This window comes from Micropterus dolomieu, linkage group LG06, assembly GCF_021292245.1.
Source record: "Micropterus dolomieu isolate WLL.071019.BEF.003 ecotype Adirondacks linkage group LG06, ASM2129224v1, whole genome shotgun sequence".
Taxonomy (NCBI): domain Eukaryota; kingdom Metazoa; phylum Chordata; class Actinopteri; order Centrarchiformes; family Centrarchidae; genus Micropterus; species Micropterus dolomieu.
This window is the reverse complement of record NC_060155.1, coordinates 9,832,488-9,852,107: the sequence shown is the minus strand read 5'-3', so window position 1 is coordinate 9,852,107 and position 19,620 is coordinate 9,832,488. Positions and strand designations below refer to the sequence as shown.

Sequence of the window (19,620 nt, the reverse complement as noted above, 5' to 3'; positions counted from 1 at the left end):
AATGGCATTACGTCATACTGACAGGTGCTTCTATCACATGCTCTACCCTTATTTATATACATGTGCTGGACACAATAATAGAAACAGCTCTCTGTATAACACACTACAATTCAACAGCACCACAAGCTGCAGCCTCCAAAAGGACTAAAAGTTGAGTCACATCTCCGAAACAGTTGGAACTGTGAACTGATTGTATATTCAGGGGTGTATTTCGGGTCTATGTGTGTGCATAACAAATAACAATGGAGTGAAAACATTTAATTTATTGGATTAATAAATTAATTCTTCTTCTAAATCTTTCAAAGAACAAATGGTTAATATCGTTAATACCAGTAGTCTTGCAAAAACACACAGCACATGCCAAAAGGGCAAACTGTGTCAGAAACTAAAAAACAACAGCAGTTGAAACCAAACTGAAAAAACAGAAATGTGTCAGATACATACATTAAAGGGGATTTCCAAAACCTTGACATTCAACATAGCGTAACCATCTTTATAACTATGATTGCATCACTAATTCAAGGTCCTCCCTCTTGAAGTTTTTTATTTTGTGTAGAATTAATGGCGCATGTAGCTTTTTATTCTCGTTTCTAGCTCCTGAAGTGAGGTCTTTCGCCTATAAATCCCGCTGGTTTATGTCACACGCTCGAGCAATTGTTTCTCTCCTGTTACAATCAATGTGGTTTATTACAGCAGTTGTTACTCCTTTTTTCTACTTGTAAGCCCCATTCATTTATATCCAGTAGGCTATGTAGGCATCTGAAGTAGCACACACCAACTTGAGGCTACCTGACAAGGAGGGAGGTACAGACATTATAGATGATGGAAATCAACTCATTATCTCTAGTATTGTCAAGAGCACCTGTAAATGTAGTGTGAGAGCATGCGGTGTCAGCACTACGCACCTTAAATTGCAGTGCGTGTTTTACTAAGGGATTGCATTTCGCACCAAGTATGATTCTTATGCCGTTTAATTAATCCCTTCAGGGACCGAATAAAGCACCCAACAAGATAATAGCAATTAAAACAGGATGTTTTTCCTCCGTTTTACATCATCAATTATACAAGGTTAGTCTTCCCTGTCTTCCACAAGGTGACATGGTGCCACAGTGCCTGGGGAGGCGTACCCCCGGCCTCACAGGTGAGGGCACAGGAACAATGTCAAACACACCATCATGGGAATACAGAATTATGCAAAGACATTCATCCTCATCCTGAGCATGTCCTGTAGTCGTACAAGGGGAGTAATTTTCCACAAAATCTGGTTCCAAAGAGACAATATACAATTGTTTAGCGGTGCAGGATGTGAAATAAGCCTCACATGATGGGTTTCTATCCACCAATGTGCGAGTTATTGCAGGACACAAATCAATCCATTTTATTATTTTTGACAAGTCTTCTTTTTTTTTTTTTACCTCTCAACGCTCAGCACTGTGTGAGGCCAGAGCAATGGTGTCAATGACCTTTTAACCTCTGGGGACTCCAAGGGCCTTCTAAAAGCCAGCCAGGAGTCACGTGACCAGCGGAGACACAAGCAGCTGGAGTTGAAAAGCTGAAGCTTAACGACTCAAGCATAATTCCCTTCCCTCTCCAGACGCCCATGTGGTCTGAGAGCTCAGGTCTGGTCTCGGCAGTATAGTGATCACAAGCCTGATGGTATGAGTTTGTTCAGGCAGGCATGTGTTTGCATGATCTCAGCAGTGCACCACTTTTAAGCCAAAAAAAATCCACTCTTCAGTAGGATTGCTAAAATATCTCAACAGCTACAGGATGAAACCTGTGCAGATTCATGTTGCCCACAGGATGAAGCCTACTGAGTGTGTTGATATTCTGATGTTTTTCTTTTGCGCCAACATGAGGTTCACGTATTTGGTTTGGTTTTTTTCGTAAAATGTCTCAACAACTATTAAGACGCATTGTCATGACATTTTATACAGCCATTCATGGTGCCCAGAGTCCTAATGATTTTGGCAATGCTCTGACTTCTCACTGAAAATTACCTGCTTAACATTAGCAAGTTAGCACTGTCAGCATGCTACCATTAGCTCTAGCTCAATAGACCGCTGTACGTCTTCAGAGCTGCTAGCATGGCTGTAGACGCTCAGACTTTTTTAATGAGACTCTGAATGAGTCTGTAAAGCAACTCCATTGTTCCCAGTTCACTAGTGTCACCGCACATTGCAAGGTTTTGTTGTTTTGTTAGAACACTTAGAAAGATGAGATTTTTAATACATAAATTAACATGACAAAACATAGCACCCCTTTCTTTGGCAAACAGGAAATCACTAAACAGGAGCTCTACCAGGAAGTTTCCATTCAAAGGTATCAGGTTTGATTTCCTTCATGTACTTTCCAAAAACAGTTTTCGTTCTCAGTGTCTGCCTACAATCAATGGAAAATAACCATTTACTCACTATAAAAAGTATTTGTTCTTTATATTGAGAGGAAAATCAGAAACTGAATATATGTAACGTGAGTAAATTCTACACCTGCAGGATATGAAAACCCTTTTTTTTATTTAAACAGGCACTCTAGCACTTTAGCACTTCATGTTATAATGTTGTAGCACTAACGAGACACAGATTAAAATAGGGTCCAAATTGGAGCAGCAGGAACTCCGCTATCTTCTGTTAGTTGCTAATATGGGTCAAGCTCCAAAAACACTGGATCCTACATTTCCCATAATGCAACTGAATAGCACCTTACATCAGATCTTTCCCCACATTAATACCGCAGGTTTTCTGTCTAATATTCTCCTCATGAGTAAAGTGACGTGTGAAAAATGGGAGGGTTGCTTTATATGAATGACAGACTCACACTGACACACGCACATATTACCACAAGGAGAGAAATAAAAGGTTTATTTTACCATCTGTGTTTTTTCTTTGCACACTAATAATAAATGTCAGCAGAGACCTCTGGGTGGTAAACACCCCCAAAGCACAAGTACAACAAATAGTGTTTCCATTGGGTTTACCCAGTAACATTTTGGAATTGATGTAGTGATAAAAAAAATTCAAAATAAAATCTGATTCACAAAAAAGTAACAATAAAGCAAAAAGTAACGTGTGTAACAGATGAATGTGTTCCTCCGGGCACTTCGTGAGCCCAAAACATTTTCCAAGTAGAGAGAAGCTTTAATTGGACAAGAATCTGGAGGTTCATGCACCATCACTTAGTGTCGTTACAGTCAGGGGGAAGAGAGCGGCTCTCCAGAGCTTTCATATGCTTTAAAGCACCTTTACAAAATACCTAATTCAGAAAATGACCTGTGATATCGACATGGTAAAAATGGAGCACGGCAGAGTTTACAGTTTTAAAGCCACATTTTAAAACTGCACTGCGTCACAGCTTTGGACTTCTAACCAAGCTCTCCTTTCAACAATTACTTAGTTTTGATTTATAACGAAAGACATACATGGAATGGAGAAAGTACAAAAAACAACAAAAAAGATAACAGACCATATGTTTCAGAAAGGCGTAGTATTAAAAATAAGCAAAAAAAATTCTGAATATATAAATTCTATGACTTAGGACAGCGCATCTTCCTTATGTATCCTGTACCTTCTAATACGTACCAGCAAGACATTTCAGAAAGACATTTGTTTTGGTCCTGTGTGAATGTATATTTCATGGTCTGCACAGCAAAACGTTCATCTGTGCTCCAGCATTCAGGTATTATGTGCTCCTCTTCCAGCCCATTTCCCTGCATAGCAAGCTCTTTCATTCACAGTTTGAGAGTTTTAACTCATTATTAGTGTTGGTTGGATGCGACTGTGTACGTTCCTTCGTCTGGGAGAAACTACTTGAAGCAGACACCTTGTGTTTTCCAGATGTTGTGTATTTATCTAAGCCACAAAGCCTGAACCCTTTTTTGGTTCTGTTATTCAGGCAGGACATTTATCACTCAGAACAACATATATAATGACTGACATGTTAAATTAAAAAGTGAGAAAAGTATATAGATTTTTTTCTTTTTTTTAATCTTTTCTTTAAAAGGCTAGTGTTATGATTCTCGTTCTCCTCTACAGAAGGGGTGTTTCCACAAAGCCAAATTCAAAATGACTTTTTATAATGATTAAGTTGTCAGTTAATGTCCGACTGTGGCTTTAAGCTAAAAAGGCCTTGTCTAACATGTATCCTCAACAGTAGATTCATATATATATATATATATATATACGCATTAAAAACAACCCACCAGCTGGAAGGAGAGGATGTTCGGTTCATCTGTCAGGGGCCGTGACCCCCCTGCCGACCCCTGTATACAGCAACCTTGGAAGAACTTTGTAGCCTCGCTGGCTACCGATAAAGAGGCCCCGATGAGAAAACTGATATCAGTGCAGATTTACATGATATAAAAATAATTAAGAAAGAAGGTAGGCTTAAGGGCAAGTGGTTATAAATGGCTGAGTGTGAGACTGGTTTTGGCAAATAAGCGTTCTACTGTGCATGTGCGGCCCTCGAACAGAAGGTTGATGTCGTCAGGTTGTCTCGTAACCATGCAGCCTGAAGACACTGACACGCCACATAACGCGTGCATGAGTGTGTGTGTGTGTGTGTGTGGGTGGTGTGTGAGCACAGACGTCGTGTCCCTCACACACACTCCTCCGCCGACATCAGGAGTGGGTTGATGTACTCAAACCCTTCAAACTCAGACTGGTCGATCTTCTTGACCACATCACTACAATGAACAAAAAGAAAAGGTTTTATTATTATTATTAAGTGGCACCAATTTATTAGAAAAGTATATGTTATATTAATTATCATAAAGATGAAAAAGACAGATAAAATAGGGACTCACTCATCATCAGGCGTGAGCTGGATGGGCTCGTTGGTGAACTGGGCGTCAAAGTTGTCCAGTCCGAACTCCCCTGAGATGTTGGGTTTGAAAGGAGGGACCACCTGCTTCTGCTCCAGCTGAAATAACAGAACAGGAATCAGGTGGGGAAACAACTGCCTTTACGTCTTTATGGAAATTAAAAATACGTGAGCACTGTCTGAGTATTTAAACTTAAGACTAATATTGACCTGCAATGAGTATTCGAATAATTGCTCAGTCTACAATAAGACAATTAATCTGCAAGAATTAAAAAAAAATTATTCATCATTTCATTCATTTTTTAAAGCAAAAATGTGAAAAAACAAGCAATCACTGTGGGTCTTGGGAAACTGCACATCACCCTCACCCTTTTTTTGGACAATTTCTAGATGATAAATGGATTAATTGAGAAAATAATTGGCAGATGAATCAATAACGGGAGTAGTTGCAGTACTTGAGAGATATACAAACTGTAATCTGGCCTGAAAGCTGTGCCTGTCTTTTTTGTTAAAAGCACTGGACACGAGCATAAAGATGGTAAAATCTTTCTTTGTCCATCCCACCATAGATTCCTGGCCTGTTTCCATAAATAAATACTACAGCTGAGTGACCAGCAGCACCTCCTTCAAAAATAAAAAAAGCTTGACCCATTTAAAACAGTGACTAAAACCTATGACGCACTTGTTCTTCTACTCAGTGCCTCTGATTACATTTATCACAGTGTAGTCTGGCTCTCATTTGTTTCTCTATCTGCAAGCCAACAACTACTCCCCCTGCAGGCCAAGCGGTGCATTGCAGCAAACTTTTCAGATAAGTGTGTGCACGTGTTCACGGAGGGGGGGGGGGGCGTGTAAGCTGATCCCTTCAGACACTCTGACCGACTGTTGGGTCCCTTCTCCAGACCAAACAGGGAAAGAGAGGTCATGGCCCTGTCTGTCTGTCACGTCATCCAGCAGTGCATGCATGTCTGTCCTTCTGTCTGTCTGTCCCTCCGAGGAGATTAAACGTGCCTGTTCATTTACACGTGTGCAGACTTTCACAGGTACACTTTTTTTTTTTTTTTTTTTAAACACACTTCTCTTTATTATACTATAAAATTCATGTTTATAAATTAGTATCAAAATGTTAACCCCTGCAAACACTCTTCTAACTCCTAAAAAATCCCACGTCAGTAAGAAAAACGTTAAAGCTAATCAGAGCAATATGCAATGCATTAAATGTATCTGGTGTTGGTGTTGAGCCAGACATGAAATGGAATTTGACATTTTTAGCAGTTTTGGTAAAATATTTTCAGCCTTTCCTTGGGTAAATTACATTTTATGTAGATAAAATTCAGGTTGAAACAATTTGTCAATTAATCGATTAGTCAAGCAACAAACAACGAATGGCAAACTATTTTGATAAAGGGATTCATTGTTGTTATTTTTCAAGCACAAATGTCAAACATTTGCTGGTTCCAGCTTCTCAAATGTGTGGGTTTTCTTGCTTTTCTGTGTTTTATATAACTGTAAATTGACTATTTTTGTGTTTTGGACATTACCTTAACTCTGGCAACTTACACTTGAAAAAATAATCAACAGAATAATCAATAAACAAAATAATTGTTTGTTGCAACCCTACACATAAAATTATGTCTACATCAGGCTCTGAATGTGTCGAAGCACACCACAGCTACTGTGAAAAACTATACGACATTAGTTTCATTTTACAGCTGTAGTCGTTATTAAACCAGAATGTCATTCACTATTAAATTACAACTTAACTCATCGCTGAAACCGAGTATTTATAGTCCTTGTTTAACTATCAGTGGGCTTCCCATAAATGTTCTGCGATGCTTAAAGGGATAGACAGATAAAACTTTAGAAACGTCAAGTTTGATTTCAGTTCGATCTTTCTGACCCAAACCCAAACGCAGCGGGACTTCTGTATAGGAATGTGCGAGTTCTACGGTTAGTACCAAAAAAAGGCCCTTCTGACAGTGAGGCAAAGCGGTGGAAATATTCTTAATATAGCGTGTACTTGATAGCTTGTAACTGATAGATTTCTTTTTTAGGTGAGACTCTTTATGTAGCTAAATAAGTTTTTCTGCTGCCCCCATTTACAGCAGTGCATTGCTCTGCTTTCCTGCTGGGAACCCTGTCTGCTTCTCCAAACAGGGGGAGCACTGTAATACACCGACTCCCTCATACAACCACACTTCAAAATACCCAAACTTTCCTTTTAATATTGTCAATTCAGCCTCATCTACCTTGAACCAATTGGTGCAGACTAACTGCTGTATATACAAGCCCCTGTTCATTTTCAACAGCAGCCTTCACATTCATGACCACACTCAGTCTTAAAGTATAAACACTCTAAATGGATTACAGATCAACAAAAACACCTTTCACAGCTAAAGGCAAGAAATTACTCAAACGTATCCAATATTAATCACTGAAATAACTGGAATTTAACTGAAGCTTAGTGTAGTTCAGTATTTCATGAGGAAGCCAATGAATTAAGCTGAAATTTGACTTTTTAACGGCTTCCTTATGATATTCATTGTCATTAGGAAGCCATTAACAAATCAAAAATAAGTCAAACTGATGGCTTAAATGGCTGAGACAAATGAAAATGAAATGCACATCCATATTTCAACATTTCTACTCATTTCTTTTCCATCTTGGTCTGTCCAGGTCTTCTAACTGCTCGTCTGTCTGATTCCCACAAGGAAGGAACCTCAGCTTTGGCAGAGCTTCTACGCCCGAACGGCAGGAGAGAGAATGTGACCCCAAATCATTTAGATGTGACCTTCTGCTGTCTAGTAGCAGCTTTCTGTTTTTCCTTCTCTGCAGGATCAATATACAGATTGATGCTGACCTATTTGGAAACCGGCATGAACTGATTTCTTTCATTTGAGATGATGATGAAAATTGCAATTAAGGCGATGAACGAGGCATGAAAAGTAGAAGAGCGAGGGAGAGACACAGAAACAGGAAGTGAATAAACTCACATGGTCCCAGTCGACATTTCGGAAGAATGGATGGCCCATGATGTCTGCAAAGCCCGTCTGAGGGTGGCAGCCTAGACGCTCCTTGGCATCCTGTGGGAGGGAGGGTGAGAGACAGTAGGAGAAAGGAGAGAATTTGCGAGAAAGGTGAGAGATGTCATTCTCAGGGGCCGGCACGAGCCAACACCGTTTAAGGCTGATCCAGGCCTGTCTGACTCCTCCTTACCTTGTTGAGGAACCCCTTGAGGACGCTGGCGGCTTTGACTGACAACGAGCGGGGGATTCTGATCTGTTTTTCCAATATAACTGCAGGAGGTGAGAGGAAAAGGTGAAAGGGTATGAGTCTAAAATGATAAGGGAATTCACAGACACTCCTGCAGTTATCACTTCTATCCTGTCGGGTATTCTCGTGTTGAACATACATACAGCAGCCTTTCAATGACGTGTCAGCAGCTTTAAAAGTGTCTTGAAATATGACTTTGTCTGTCAATTGGTGACATTTTAAATCCCATCTGTCCTACACTTTCCTGGCAGCTCTAAGAAAACCCTGACACATTTTGACCGTATTTACACGACACACTTGCATTCACACATTTCCCTGTAACAGATGGCATGTGCCTGGTACTGGGAGAAGGGGCCATTAGAAAGGTGTCAATACAAAGGTGTTACATGCTTCCACTGTGCTGTTTTTCCTCCTTCGGTTATAAACCTTCAGAGTGTGTGTGTGTGTGTGTGTGTGTGTGTGTGTGTGTGTAACCTTGGAAGAGGTAGTCTTCAGTGTTCTGGTCTGGGTTGTCAGAGCTCCCGACGATGTCAAAGGGCGACCGGCCCGCCATCATTTCAAACATCAGCACACCCAGCGCCCACCAATCCACACTGAACCCTGACGATTGTAAATTGTATGTGACAAATCATATTTCTGACATGAAGGCAACATGGACAGAGGAGATATATTTTAAAATAACCCAAAAAGAAATGCAGCTCATTGGCAGAGCAACCAAAAGGTATACAAGTACCTGTGTACAATTCTCATTAATGCATAAACTTCAAATTACTGCTTACAATTGTACAACACATGCCAGTAATTTAAGGTTATTATAGCGACCACTTCCACTGTGAAAGCATCATACCAGTTCAACAATTGCAAGTAACTTAAGGAAAAAATAACTAAAACTTGTCTAATGACCTCTGGTCAGCAGAGAAACAGAAACACTCCACATTTTAGTGGAAAGCCAAATGTTCACAACCTAAAACCTAAAAATGAGAGGAGCATCACAATGCATGAAATGTAAAAGAAACAGTGAGGAGAGATAAAATGTTTAAGGTTGAACATTTCAAGGGTTCTTTCATTTTCCCAATCTTTTACAGAAAAAGGCCAAAATCCCTTATAAGAGGCTTGTTAACTTTTAATTTGTTGTTGTACACTAAATAAAGCAGTCTCAAAGTCATTCTAATTGGTCACTAGCTGTGAGGGCAGGACACACGCAAAACCAATAGCACATGTGTTATTTAATTGTGTTATTTATGTGATTTATGTTATTTATTGTGTTATCAGATAACCTAAACTGTTTATCTTCCATATTTCCATTTTCTATTAAGCAGTAAAACAGATTGTCCTGTAGTGGGTCCAACAGGAATCTTATACATGCATATAAAGTGATTGATGCTGGAACAATTCACTGTTCAGCCTGAACCTTTTTCCACAGCAGACATTTTGACTCGTCATTGCAGGAAAAGCACAGCTGTTACCAATAACATTAAGGATGGCTTTGTTCTAATCAAGCGTCCCAGTAAGATGTTGACAGTGAGCCAGCACGCACAATACCAGGAAAAGCTAAATGGAATTAAACCACCATTAATTTTTATTATTCACATCTGTGCTTTACCTACTGTGACATGTCAAAATGTCCTCAAAGGAAAACACTTGTTTTACTGTGGAAAAACACTGGAATGATCCTTTAACAGCAGAACTTAATGCTATGATACTGCTTTTGGTTACCAGGGAGATCTTTTTCTATTTTTCTATTAGTGTGTTTATAAATAATGTCACATACACCACTCAGTTACAATGTAGAAACTGGTGTTTCACTTGACTACACTCAAACTTTGATCTTAATGACTGTAATGGACTTTTGATTCTTTTGATTTGACAAACTTTGATTCATGTAGGTTAGTCATCATCAACCACTACAATGTCACAATTGCTTCTATGATTCTTTTGTTTCTTTTTCAAATACAGTTTTTGTATTTTTGATTGCTCATTATTAGCTTTACTTATTTTCAAATTTTCCTATTGTAGTATCTTTTAATTTCAAAAGATGCACTATTGTAGCATTAATAATCATACAGCATCACAGACTGCATAACGCCTCATATACTGTATCATTCCAACAAAAAGGATAGCATTTCTTTTAAGGGCTTGTATTCTGTAATTCTCACCATAATCCTCTCCTCTGAGTATTTCAGGGGCGATGTAATTGGGGGTACCACAGAAAGTGCTCGTTGTATCGCCTGGTCTCAAGCCCTCCTGCAAAAACAAAAAAAGATCAGTCATGAGATCATCTCAGAGGGCTGTAAATCAACAGTGGTGCAACTTTGCAAGTGCTCTTATCCAAGGGGCATTGTGGTATCATGAGAGCCTAAATCTGTCACACACAGCAAACCTGAAAACCACACCTTGCACATGCCGTAGTCTGTAAGTTTGATGTGTCCCTCAGAGTCCAGCAGCACGTTGTCCAGTTTCAGATCTCTGTAGATGATTCCCCGCTCGTGGAGGTAGTTGAGCGCCAGGCTGATCTCCGCTGAGTAGAATCTGAAAAAGAGAGAACAAGTCAGGCGTATTCACAATCACATGTGCTTACAAAAAAAACACTGAATTACATAGATCTTATTCCTTTTAACGAGACAGGAGCAAAAAGGTGCGACAGAGAGCTCGACTCTACCTGGCATGTTCTTCTGGGAGTTTCCTTTGTCTCTGCATGTGGAACATGAGATCGCCACCGTTCACATATTCAATAACAAAGAACAGTCTGTAAAACGAGGCAAATGTTTTAGAAAGTTAAAAGTTTATTTCTTAACTTGAATACATCATTTAATATGTCTTCCTTTAAAGGACCTGAACACATATTTTGTCAATTAGCTTTTTATGATTAGTAATGAACACACACTCCTCTCCTCCTCTAGAACAGATTTGGTTATTTCACATGAGATTTATTTTATTATTTATGATTATTATGATTATTATGATTATATATCGGCCGGGAAAGGGGGAGGGAATGATCAGCCATTAGCATCAGGGAGAAGTGTCAAGAATTTTACGTAATCTGGGAGGAGTTTCCAAAATGTGTAAAAAGATCTTTAGAGAGGCCTTAGAAGAATATCTAATTTTCTTTAACTACAGTTTGGTTCTTCCTTCCTAGGATTTTGAATTAAAACATAATAACAGTCACGGTGTTGTTTGCTTATATTTCCAGTCCAATGTCAATCAAATCTGTTCAATGTTAAACTTGTAATAAATAATAATTATGTATGTACGTTTTCTCTTAACTTTGGTTGTTATTTAGTCATGGATATTAGGGATGCACCAAAATGAAAATTCTTGGCCGCAGCCGAAATTGAATATAATGAAAAAATTTGCAGAATACCCAACACCGAAAAAGTACATTCACATTTTTGGATAAAGATTATTACCATTGCATAAAATTGCCTTTTACTCAGTGTTTCCCACAGGATTTGGAAAGACTATGGTGGTGGGTCCGAGGCCTGAGAGGGTCCGGGAAAGTAAATTACATGTGTCCATTTCCTTTTAATGTACACATGTAATATGTTATGTTATTTCCATCCTGTATATTGAAGGTTGAGGTTGTCACGTGTATCCTCGCACTAAATTCATGAAGTCCCACCCAATTTGAAAAATAATGTTTTCGTATCACGTAACATGAAGACTTCATAGCCTCTCTTCAGGTAGGACTCCAAATGTAGTTGCGGCTAGCTTAATTGTTTTCTCAGAAACAAGTGACAGAAACACTCAAAGCGGGTCAGACCGTGTAGCCTTTTCTAAGAAGTTAGCCACAGATGGAGTAGATGTGCTAGGAAACAATTCAGCAGAACGTCGTCTGCAAACGGGGATTTTTACATCTTTTATGTGGCCGATTAATTTCGGCGGCCGAACATTCGGTGCATCCCTAATGGAAATTTTATATTTCTAAACCAAGTTCTTCAGGGGCTTTAATCATGATGGGGATCTTCCTACGATCACATACACACTCTTAAAATGACATTGTAATACATTTTCAAACCATAAAAATCTGATTATTTTTTAACTAATAACTTTTTGAAGAAACCGTGTGACTCGTAGAGGAGGTATGTTCTCACCTGCTTTCTGTCTGAAAACAGGAGTGGAGGCCAACCAGGAAGGGATGATTGGAGGCCTGCTCAAAAACGTGCTTTTCTGTTTGGACCCAATCGATGTCCTGGAAGACAAACACACAAACAAAAAACATGCCTCAAATGTAAATCAAGAGAGCATTCGGACATGGTACCCTTGAACTTAGAAAAGCTGAATAAGCACAGTGCTTGATCGACCATCCTTTACAGATAACGGCTCGCTCATGTGAACGGTGGGCAGCAGCAGCAGCAGAAAAGGGCTGAGCCAGTAGAAACAGGTCTCTATCGATGGCAGGATGATAATATGTCTGGACACGGAAGCCGCTCACGCTGACAGGGCAGGGACAGCAGAACACTTCACCATTGATCTAAAGGCACTTGTCAATTTGTCAATCACGCTAAGTGCGTCTAATCAAGGCTAACTACTCCTGGTGCCTCTGGCCGTGCTGCTACATGTGTACGTCGGGATCAATTTTTGATGACATGATGGTTTATCTACACCTTCTTAGAAAGACCGATGGCTTTGAAATAGGCCTGTCAACTTAACACAAAGTGTTTCAGACAAATGTTCACCGTGCTATTAAATAACACCTCACATTGATTGAGCTAATTGTATTAATTACTGATGGCAGTGGCAGAAGACTGATGACTTCACTATTAACTAGCTGCCACATCTCAATAGATGGAGGTGTTATTGTCACTCCATACAGACTTAAAGGGACAGTTTCGCCTTTCAGATATGGTACATTTTTCCTTTTTAAGTAGATATAAACCTCTCAAAAGATTGCGGTCTAACTAAACTAAGTCACTTGTTTCACTATCAATAAATAAGTGCGATTACACAAAACGTCTATAGCTGAAGTGATCAGACAATGAATTGATAAGTTGATCAATATTATCAAATATTTTGAAATTTGATTAATAGTTCAACTTGTTTTTAAAGAAAAAATACCAATCAACTCTCCGGTTCCAGCCTCTCCACTGCGAGGATTTGCTGCTGTTCTCTTTCATACCGGTTATCATCATTGTAGATTCAATATCTTTGGATTCATTGGACAAAACACGACACTTGAATACACATGGGAACATTTCGGGAAACTGCGATGGGCATTTTTCACTCTGAGATCTCGTCACACTCCTAGTAAATGGTAAAAGAAATTGCTTCTTTTTATGGGGTAAATACATTATAACTAGGCATGGGGTTTGATAACAAAGGGCTTTTACTCTTATTTTTTTTTATTGTCTCATGTTTAAGCCATCAAATTATCTTTAAACAAAAAATAGGGACAAACTTTGACAAAAAGACCACGTACCATATAACACGTAATGAAAACAAAAGCAAAATTATTAAGGCCTTACAAATATCTGCTGTTTTTATTGGGGTTAAGTCTTTCAACGCATTTTGTCACTGCTGTGCATAATTCATTAATCCTGTCCTGACTCATTTTTCTTTCTGCTGCATTTGCTTTTCACTGGAGCGCTGTGCAGAAGTAAAACCAACAACTCCACTTTATCATTCAGTAAATATGAACCAAATGATTGTACTTTTGTGTGCCTTTCTAGTCTTCTGACCACTCAAAGCACTTGATAATATGTCACATTCACACACATTCATACACTGATGGCAGTGGCTGTCATGCAGTGGGTCCCAGCAACTCATCAGAATGGAACAAACATTCACACACCGATGGAGGAGCCAGGGATCACACCCCCAACTTTATGATTAGGGGACGACCCGCTCTACCTCTAGAGCCACAGCCGAGTTCAATCAAAGGCTATGATTGGATTCATAATTCAAACATTTGGACTTTGATGGTATGTCATACATCATCGTTGTTTACCTCATCATCATTGACAAGCTCCTTCTTCACCACTTTCATGGCGTAGATGCGCTCAGTCTTCTTCAGCTGCACCAACAGCACCTTGGCATAGCTGCCTCTGCCGATCACCCTCAGCAGATCGAAGTCAGCCAAGCCCAGACTGGAAGGCGATTTCCCCGTGTCTCTACTGCTCCGCGCCTGGGGGGGGGGGGGGGGGGGGGGGGGGGGGGAGCGAGAGGACAACCATGAGAGACCATCATCTAAACAGTAAACAACATCATGTGGATAAACATAAAGTCAACTCCACCACAATTTGTCATGATACATTTCAGTCGGTCAACCTTTCTCGAGATATTCAATGAACTATTGATGGAGGTGGCGATTTGGTTTGTGCTAAAGGGTCATTTCCTCCGGGTGATTTGTAAATGACATTTAAACCAGCACAGTAAATCTTAGTAATGACTTTCTTGTCTGTATTAAATACCATCATGCTGCCTCCATTAGATTAACAGCTCGCTTTATTAGTCCTACTTCTCAGTAAACCACCATCATCATTTCCTCGCCTTCCTATTTTTCTCTCTCTTCTCTTCTGTAATCTGTTCTGAAGTGAACCGTTTCCACTACCTATCCATCTAACCTCCCTTCACGTGACGACCCCCATCCACCAGAGTCAGACATGGAACCGAAGATAAGATCATTTGGCTTGCCCTCTTTTATCGCCGTCTATCTGTGTCCAACTCGATCCATTCCATCTTTAAGTCTCCTGCTCTGTCCAACAACCTCCCTCCAACCCCAGACTGGCCATTAATCAGCCTCTGGTGTTAAGAGCTGTGATAAAAGGTTACTTTATTAGCTCGAACAAAGGAAATCAATACCCACAGTGCTGCAAGGGTGCCTACGTCTGCATGCTCTCTATATCACACATGCACAGCACAGGTGGAAGAAGGATCACCCAAATGTACACGATGGCAAAATAAGCAGACAAAACCCTGCTTTCAATTACAGGTGATCTTTCTCGCACAAACAGTGCTGCCTTCTCTCTCTAAATATACATATACACACATCTTGATAACATGACAGATTGACAGACTATGAGTCACACATCAAGGGCGTTCTCTCACCTCTTTCTCTTCTCCATCGTAAGGCAAGCTTTCTCTGGAGTCTTTATTCTGAGGGCCTGAGAGAGAGAGAGGAGAAAGTGACAGACAGACAGAAGGAGAGGGGGAGGCAGGAGAGGGGGAAAAAAAATAGGAGACATGAGAGATGGAGGAGGAAAAAAGTAGGTGAGAGACAGTCACACGCTTTGTTCACAGCCCTGCAGTGCCGGAGTCATTTCTCTCTGCTTGGTTAGAAAAGAAAATACCCTGCTGTATCCACCCTCGTTTAACAATAACACAAACCAAGAATATTTTAAAGAGTAAGCATTATGTAACTATTTTGTACATAAATGCAGAGAAGAAACACATCTGCAATGACCAATTAAGCCATCATGTTCAACATTTCTAAAATAAACAAATGTATCTGCATCACAGTGTTTCAATAACAGCACCCCACAACCTCTAAGGTGGCCTGCCTCTATAGTAGAAAGAGTTTCAACTGCCTCACTAACAATAGCAACAAGGATCCTAAGCTCTCTCATTCCAGTCAGCCTATCAAACACCTGACTGGACTTAAGTCTAGTGCTATACGTAAACCCAAAAAATGCAGCTTGTAGTCTGGGTGGCCGCTACTATACTAATGCCAACATGAGTTAAGTTTATTTATTCTGTCTGGTGATATTCAATATTTCTATTAATGTCAATAAATCCCATGATAAAAACTGAAATCAACAATTGAATGATCCCACTAACAAGTGTGCATCCAGAGCCTGAATATCTTATATTCCTCTGCGTCTTAGAGCTCCATCACTGTCAAAAACCATTAAAAACACATGAGTGAGCCACACTGTTGCCCAGGGTGACATGTTCCTGTGTTTTGATGAATGTGGACACTGTGATTTATTTTGAGTTCATCCCACAAACCTCATGCTGCTGCTGTATACACTCACCCTTGTACCAAATATGCAGGTAGAAACAGTCCAACAAAAACACAATTTAATCCTTTTTGAGTAACATTTGTTGAAAACAGGTCTCCGGCTAGAATTGAACTGGGAACGTTGCAGTTATTTGGTATGCGTCTTAACCACGAGGCTGCCAGGATGCCTCTGCTTTAGCATTTTAAAAAACCCTGTAAATATGTGTTTGTGATCTGTTTTGAAAGATTTACATCTTCCAAACAGAAGTGGCTTGGGGGTTAGAGCCACACACAAGCTGGGAAGGTCAGAGAGTACGGGGGAACGGACTGTTGGTTTGGGTCTTTTTATGGCATATGTTAACAATAACAAAAACGAAAAATATCAGCAAGCTTATTTTTTTAAGAATAGCGGCCATAACCTGCAGGCAATGAGTCAATTTAAGTCTTCAAGATTCAAAAGTGAGAGTGTGAAATCAAAAAGATTCGAACCCCCCTGGGTGGAAAAAGTAAAAACTCACACTGATGTTTGAGAAAAGCATAAATTAAAAGAAGCCTATAATTTGATAAACAGAGTTTGTCTCTTATGTGCTTATTCTTAAGTTATGTGCTTCGAAACCATCATTATTTTATTTTGTGTGAGGATGGAGCTTTCAATTATTTGTATACACTTTTAAAAGTGTGTGCGTGTATGCGTGTTACCTGGCTGCTCACTTGAGTCTAATGGAATCGGTGGGCCGGGCATCCCTGGATCCTAGGCAAACAACACAGGCCGTTAAGTATAATGAGCACAGAAACAGAATACAATCTTAAAGTATGTGTGAGTCATGGATGGTAATGTATCAAGCTAATGAGTATGACACTCGTCGCAGCCCTCACATGGATCATCGGTCTGCCACACTCCATCGTGACCAGTTTATGGCACTTCTTGTGCACCAGGAGTTTGCAGTTGATGCATTTGTAGCCTTGTCTTCCCAGACCCCAGATACGGTCTGCACAGATGGCACAGTGGGCTCGCTGAAACACACACACACACACACACACATTATATTCCAGGAGATGCTACAGAGGCAGTGATGGCTTCTGAAACGTGTAGCCCTGCAAGGTCTACAATCAAATTCTACCAGAGCCATCGTTCTGTGTCACCACCATCGAGCTCACTTCATCAATCAATACAAAGACAGGCAGTGGGGATGTGTCATTCTTCTTTAAGTACACATACAGTAGCTAAGCTTTGAAATGTACATCGTGTTTAGGTTTTACTTGTAACACAGCAGATATTTCCCCCATTACAAGAATTCAACTGTGATAAAATAAAATACACGAAATACACAATATTAAAAATATAGTGGGAAAATATTGAAAGCCAAGAAAGTACATGAGTGAAGGTGAACTGTTCAAGTCTCACCCTGTTAAATCGCTTGGCCTGAAAGGTGTGACCACCAGCATAGTAAAGCTTCCTCCAGCGCCGGGCTCCTCGCCGATATATTGATTCTGTGAAAAGACGAGGAGGAGGGCTAAATTCTGCTCTTTACCTGTGTGTGTGTGCCTTTGTGTAAAACACCAGGCTACTTTGATCTCTAAGGAAACCTCCAATTATCATCTGCACTACCATTTTTCTCGCACATTAGGCAATGATTTCTTTTTCCTGCCACAAGGCTAGACTACGGTCAGTTTACTGTAAAGTGTCAAATATTTGGAGGTCCACACCTTTCCCTTTTGTCCTCAGGGGAAAAAAAGGCTGTGGATATGTACAGTATATCACACTTTATATTGGGTTTTTCAATGGCTGATGCCGATAATTAAGAGAGCAGAGCGGCCGACTGCAGATATATAATGCAGATATAAGAACAAAGAATAGTCATGTGTAGCAGATGCAGATTATCTTAAAATGCCAAATATATTTCACTGTCACATATAGTGTGGGAACTTTGAGTACACACACAGTTTTCTGCTTTGAATCTGTTTTCTCAATTTCACCACTGATATAATTTGAGCACACATATCATTTAGACACATTCTTTCTACACAAACTTCCATTTGTCATGCTTTGAAATCATTTCTGAACATCGTTTTACAAACTCATAAATCTTGATTCCATATGAGACTTATGAGTAGGGTGCAATGATTACAGATTTTGTTGGTGCGATTACTGTCAGAGAAATAATCACGGTTTCACGATTATCACAATTATTATGCATTCATTCATTTCAACACTGGTAATGACTTAAGTTGATTTTTAATATTTAATTACATTAACAATTATATTTTTATAATATGTAAGTATGATTAATATAAGAGGAATATTTACTTTTATCCTCCAGGGGAAATTGTTATAGAGGAGGTGAATGAACTGTTCTGTTACCGTCATCAACTCTCATCCATACAAATAAGTTTTAGTGAAAATTATAGAAAGAAATTGAGTGCAGTGTTAACTGAAATGCAGTTAATTGGTAGCCTGTAGTCCTGAAAGTCTATAAGCTCCCGATGTTATGTTAGTGTTTTACACCTGGCAACATTTTCTCAGCACAGGCAAGAGAAGACAAAATGACATAACGTTAAATGTTCAGTGACTGAAAGTCTTGTGAGGACTAGCCTACGTTCTGTCTTCCATAAAGGCCCTTTCAGAAAAGAAGCGAGCAACGAGGGGTGTCTTGCTCAGGGACACAATGGTAGATGGGTCACAGTGGGGGATCGAACCTGGGTCTCTCACACCAAAGGCATGCGTCTTATCCGTTGCGCCATCACTAGCCATCAAGAGTAATGTTTTAAAGTTTTTGAACAGGTGATCCGTCATCTTCAGTAACGCCCTGATCAGACTTTGTGTACCCGCTCCCACACTGCCAAATTCAGCCGTTTCTTTGGGGAAAACAAAGCTTCACAATTTGGTTCCTCTGCCAGAATTAAGCCAGTGTGCAGTAGCCTCTGATAAGCACGACACTTTAACCTGGTGCACTGCTGGTGTTTTCGTTTTGTGCAACAAAAACACTCTTTACGATTAATTAACCGTAATTAAGCTCGGTTAATAGTGAAATCTGGTAATCGCTGCAACCCTACTTATGAGTCAATATGTCTGAACCAATTGCCATTTTGTGCCTCACATTTAAAATGTAAATTCATTATAGGTTTCTTTAGGACAAAGAAATGACAAATTATGCAAAACTAAAGGAGGAAAAAGCTTTAACTCACTGTCTTCTCCCGGACAGGGCATGCCAGGTTTCTCTGGTATACATGGGAACACTGGGAAGCAAAAAAGAAGTTACATTTAGAAAGTCTGCTTCATCTAAAGTCTGACGTCATTCATGAGATGGCATTACACTACTGAGTACATTTCAATTCCTCTCATCATGACGGCAGTTAAGACTACATGTAGCAAACCTGTTGCCTCCAGTAATTACGATAAGACATACTTTATTGAACCAATTCATGATGAAAGTCACTTATGTTGTTTTTATGATGATGCGTGTGTGTGCGAAAACTTCAGTGAAGTGGAAAAAGTCACAATCTCAAAGGAGCCAACTATGATTATTTGTGTGTGTGCGTGTGAGAAAGAGAGAGCCCAACAGATCGAGCTACACTGGGGGCAGTGTGAGTCA

At 39.8% G+C, this 19,620-nt stretch overlaps 1 protein-coding gene across 3 annotated transcripts in view; it reads right to left on the bottom strand.

The window, feature by feature from the left end:
• Positions 1-2,832: 2,832 nt before the first annotated feature.
• Positions 2,833-19,620, bottom strand: part of prkci (protein kinase C, iota) — a 40,668-nt gene continuing 23,880 nt past the window's right edge. The window contains exons 1-15 of one of the 3 annotated variants that reach the window (XM_046051020.1): positions 19,214-19,264; positions 17,433-17,518; positions 16,904-17,041; positions 16,727-16,778; positions 15,136-15,191; positions 14,036-14,212; positions 12,183-12,280; positions 10,751-10,837; positions 10,485-10,620; positions 10,248-10,335; positions 8,566-8,691; positions 8,035-8,114; positions 7,812-7,901; positions 4,802-4,917; positions 2,833-4,681 (exon numbers count right to left, since the gene is read on the bottom strand). In XM_046051020.1, the coding sequence (XP_045906976.1) occupies positions 4,594-4,681; positions 4,802-4,917; positions 7,812-7,901; positions 8,035-8,114; positions 8,566-8,691; positions 10,248-10,335; positions 10,485-10,620; positions 10,751-10,837; positions 12,183-12,280; positions 14,036-14,212; positions 15,136-15,191; positions 16,727-16,778; positions 16,904-17,041; positions 17,433-17,518; positions 19,214-19,235 (1,440 nt within the window). In that variant the 5' untranslated portion in view covers positions 19,236-19,264 and the 3' untranslated portion in view covers positions 2,833-4,593. Of the gene's footprint in view, positions 4,682-4,801; positions 4,918-7,811; positions 7,902-8,034; positions 8,115-8,565; positions 8,692-10,247; positions 10,336-10,484; positions 10,621-10,750; positions 10,838-12,182; positions 12,281-14,035; positions 14,213-15,135; positions 15,192-16,726; positions 16,779-16,903; positions 17,042-17,432; positions 17,519-19,213; positions 19,265-19,620 lie in introns of those variants that run through there. The other 2 variants (XM_046051019.1, XM_046051018.1) reach the window with 2 other exon arrangements.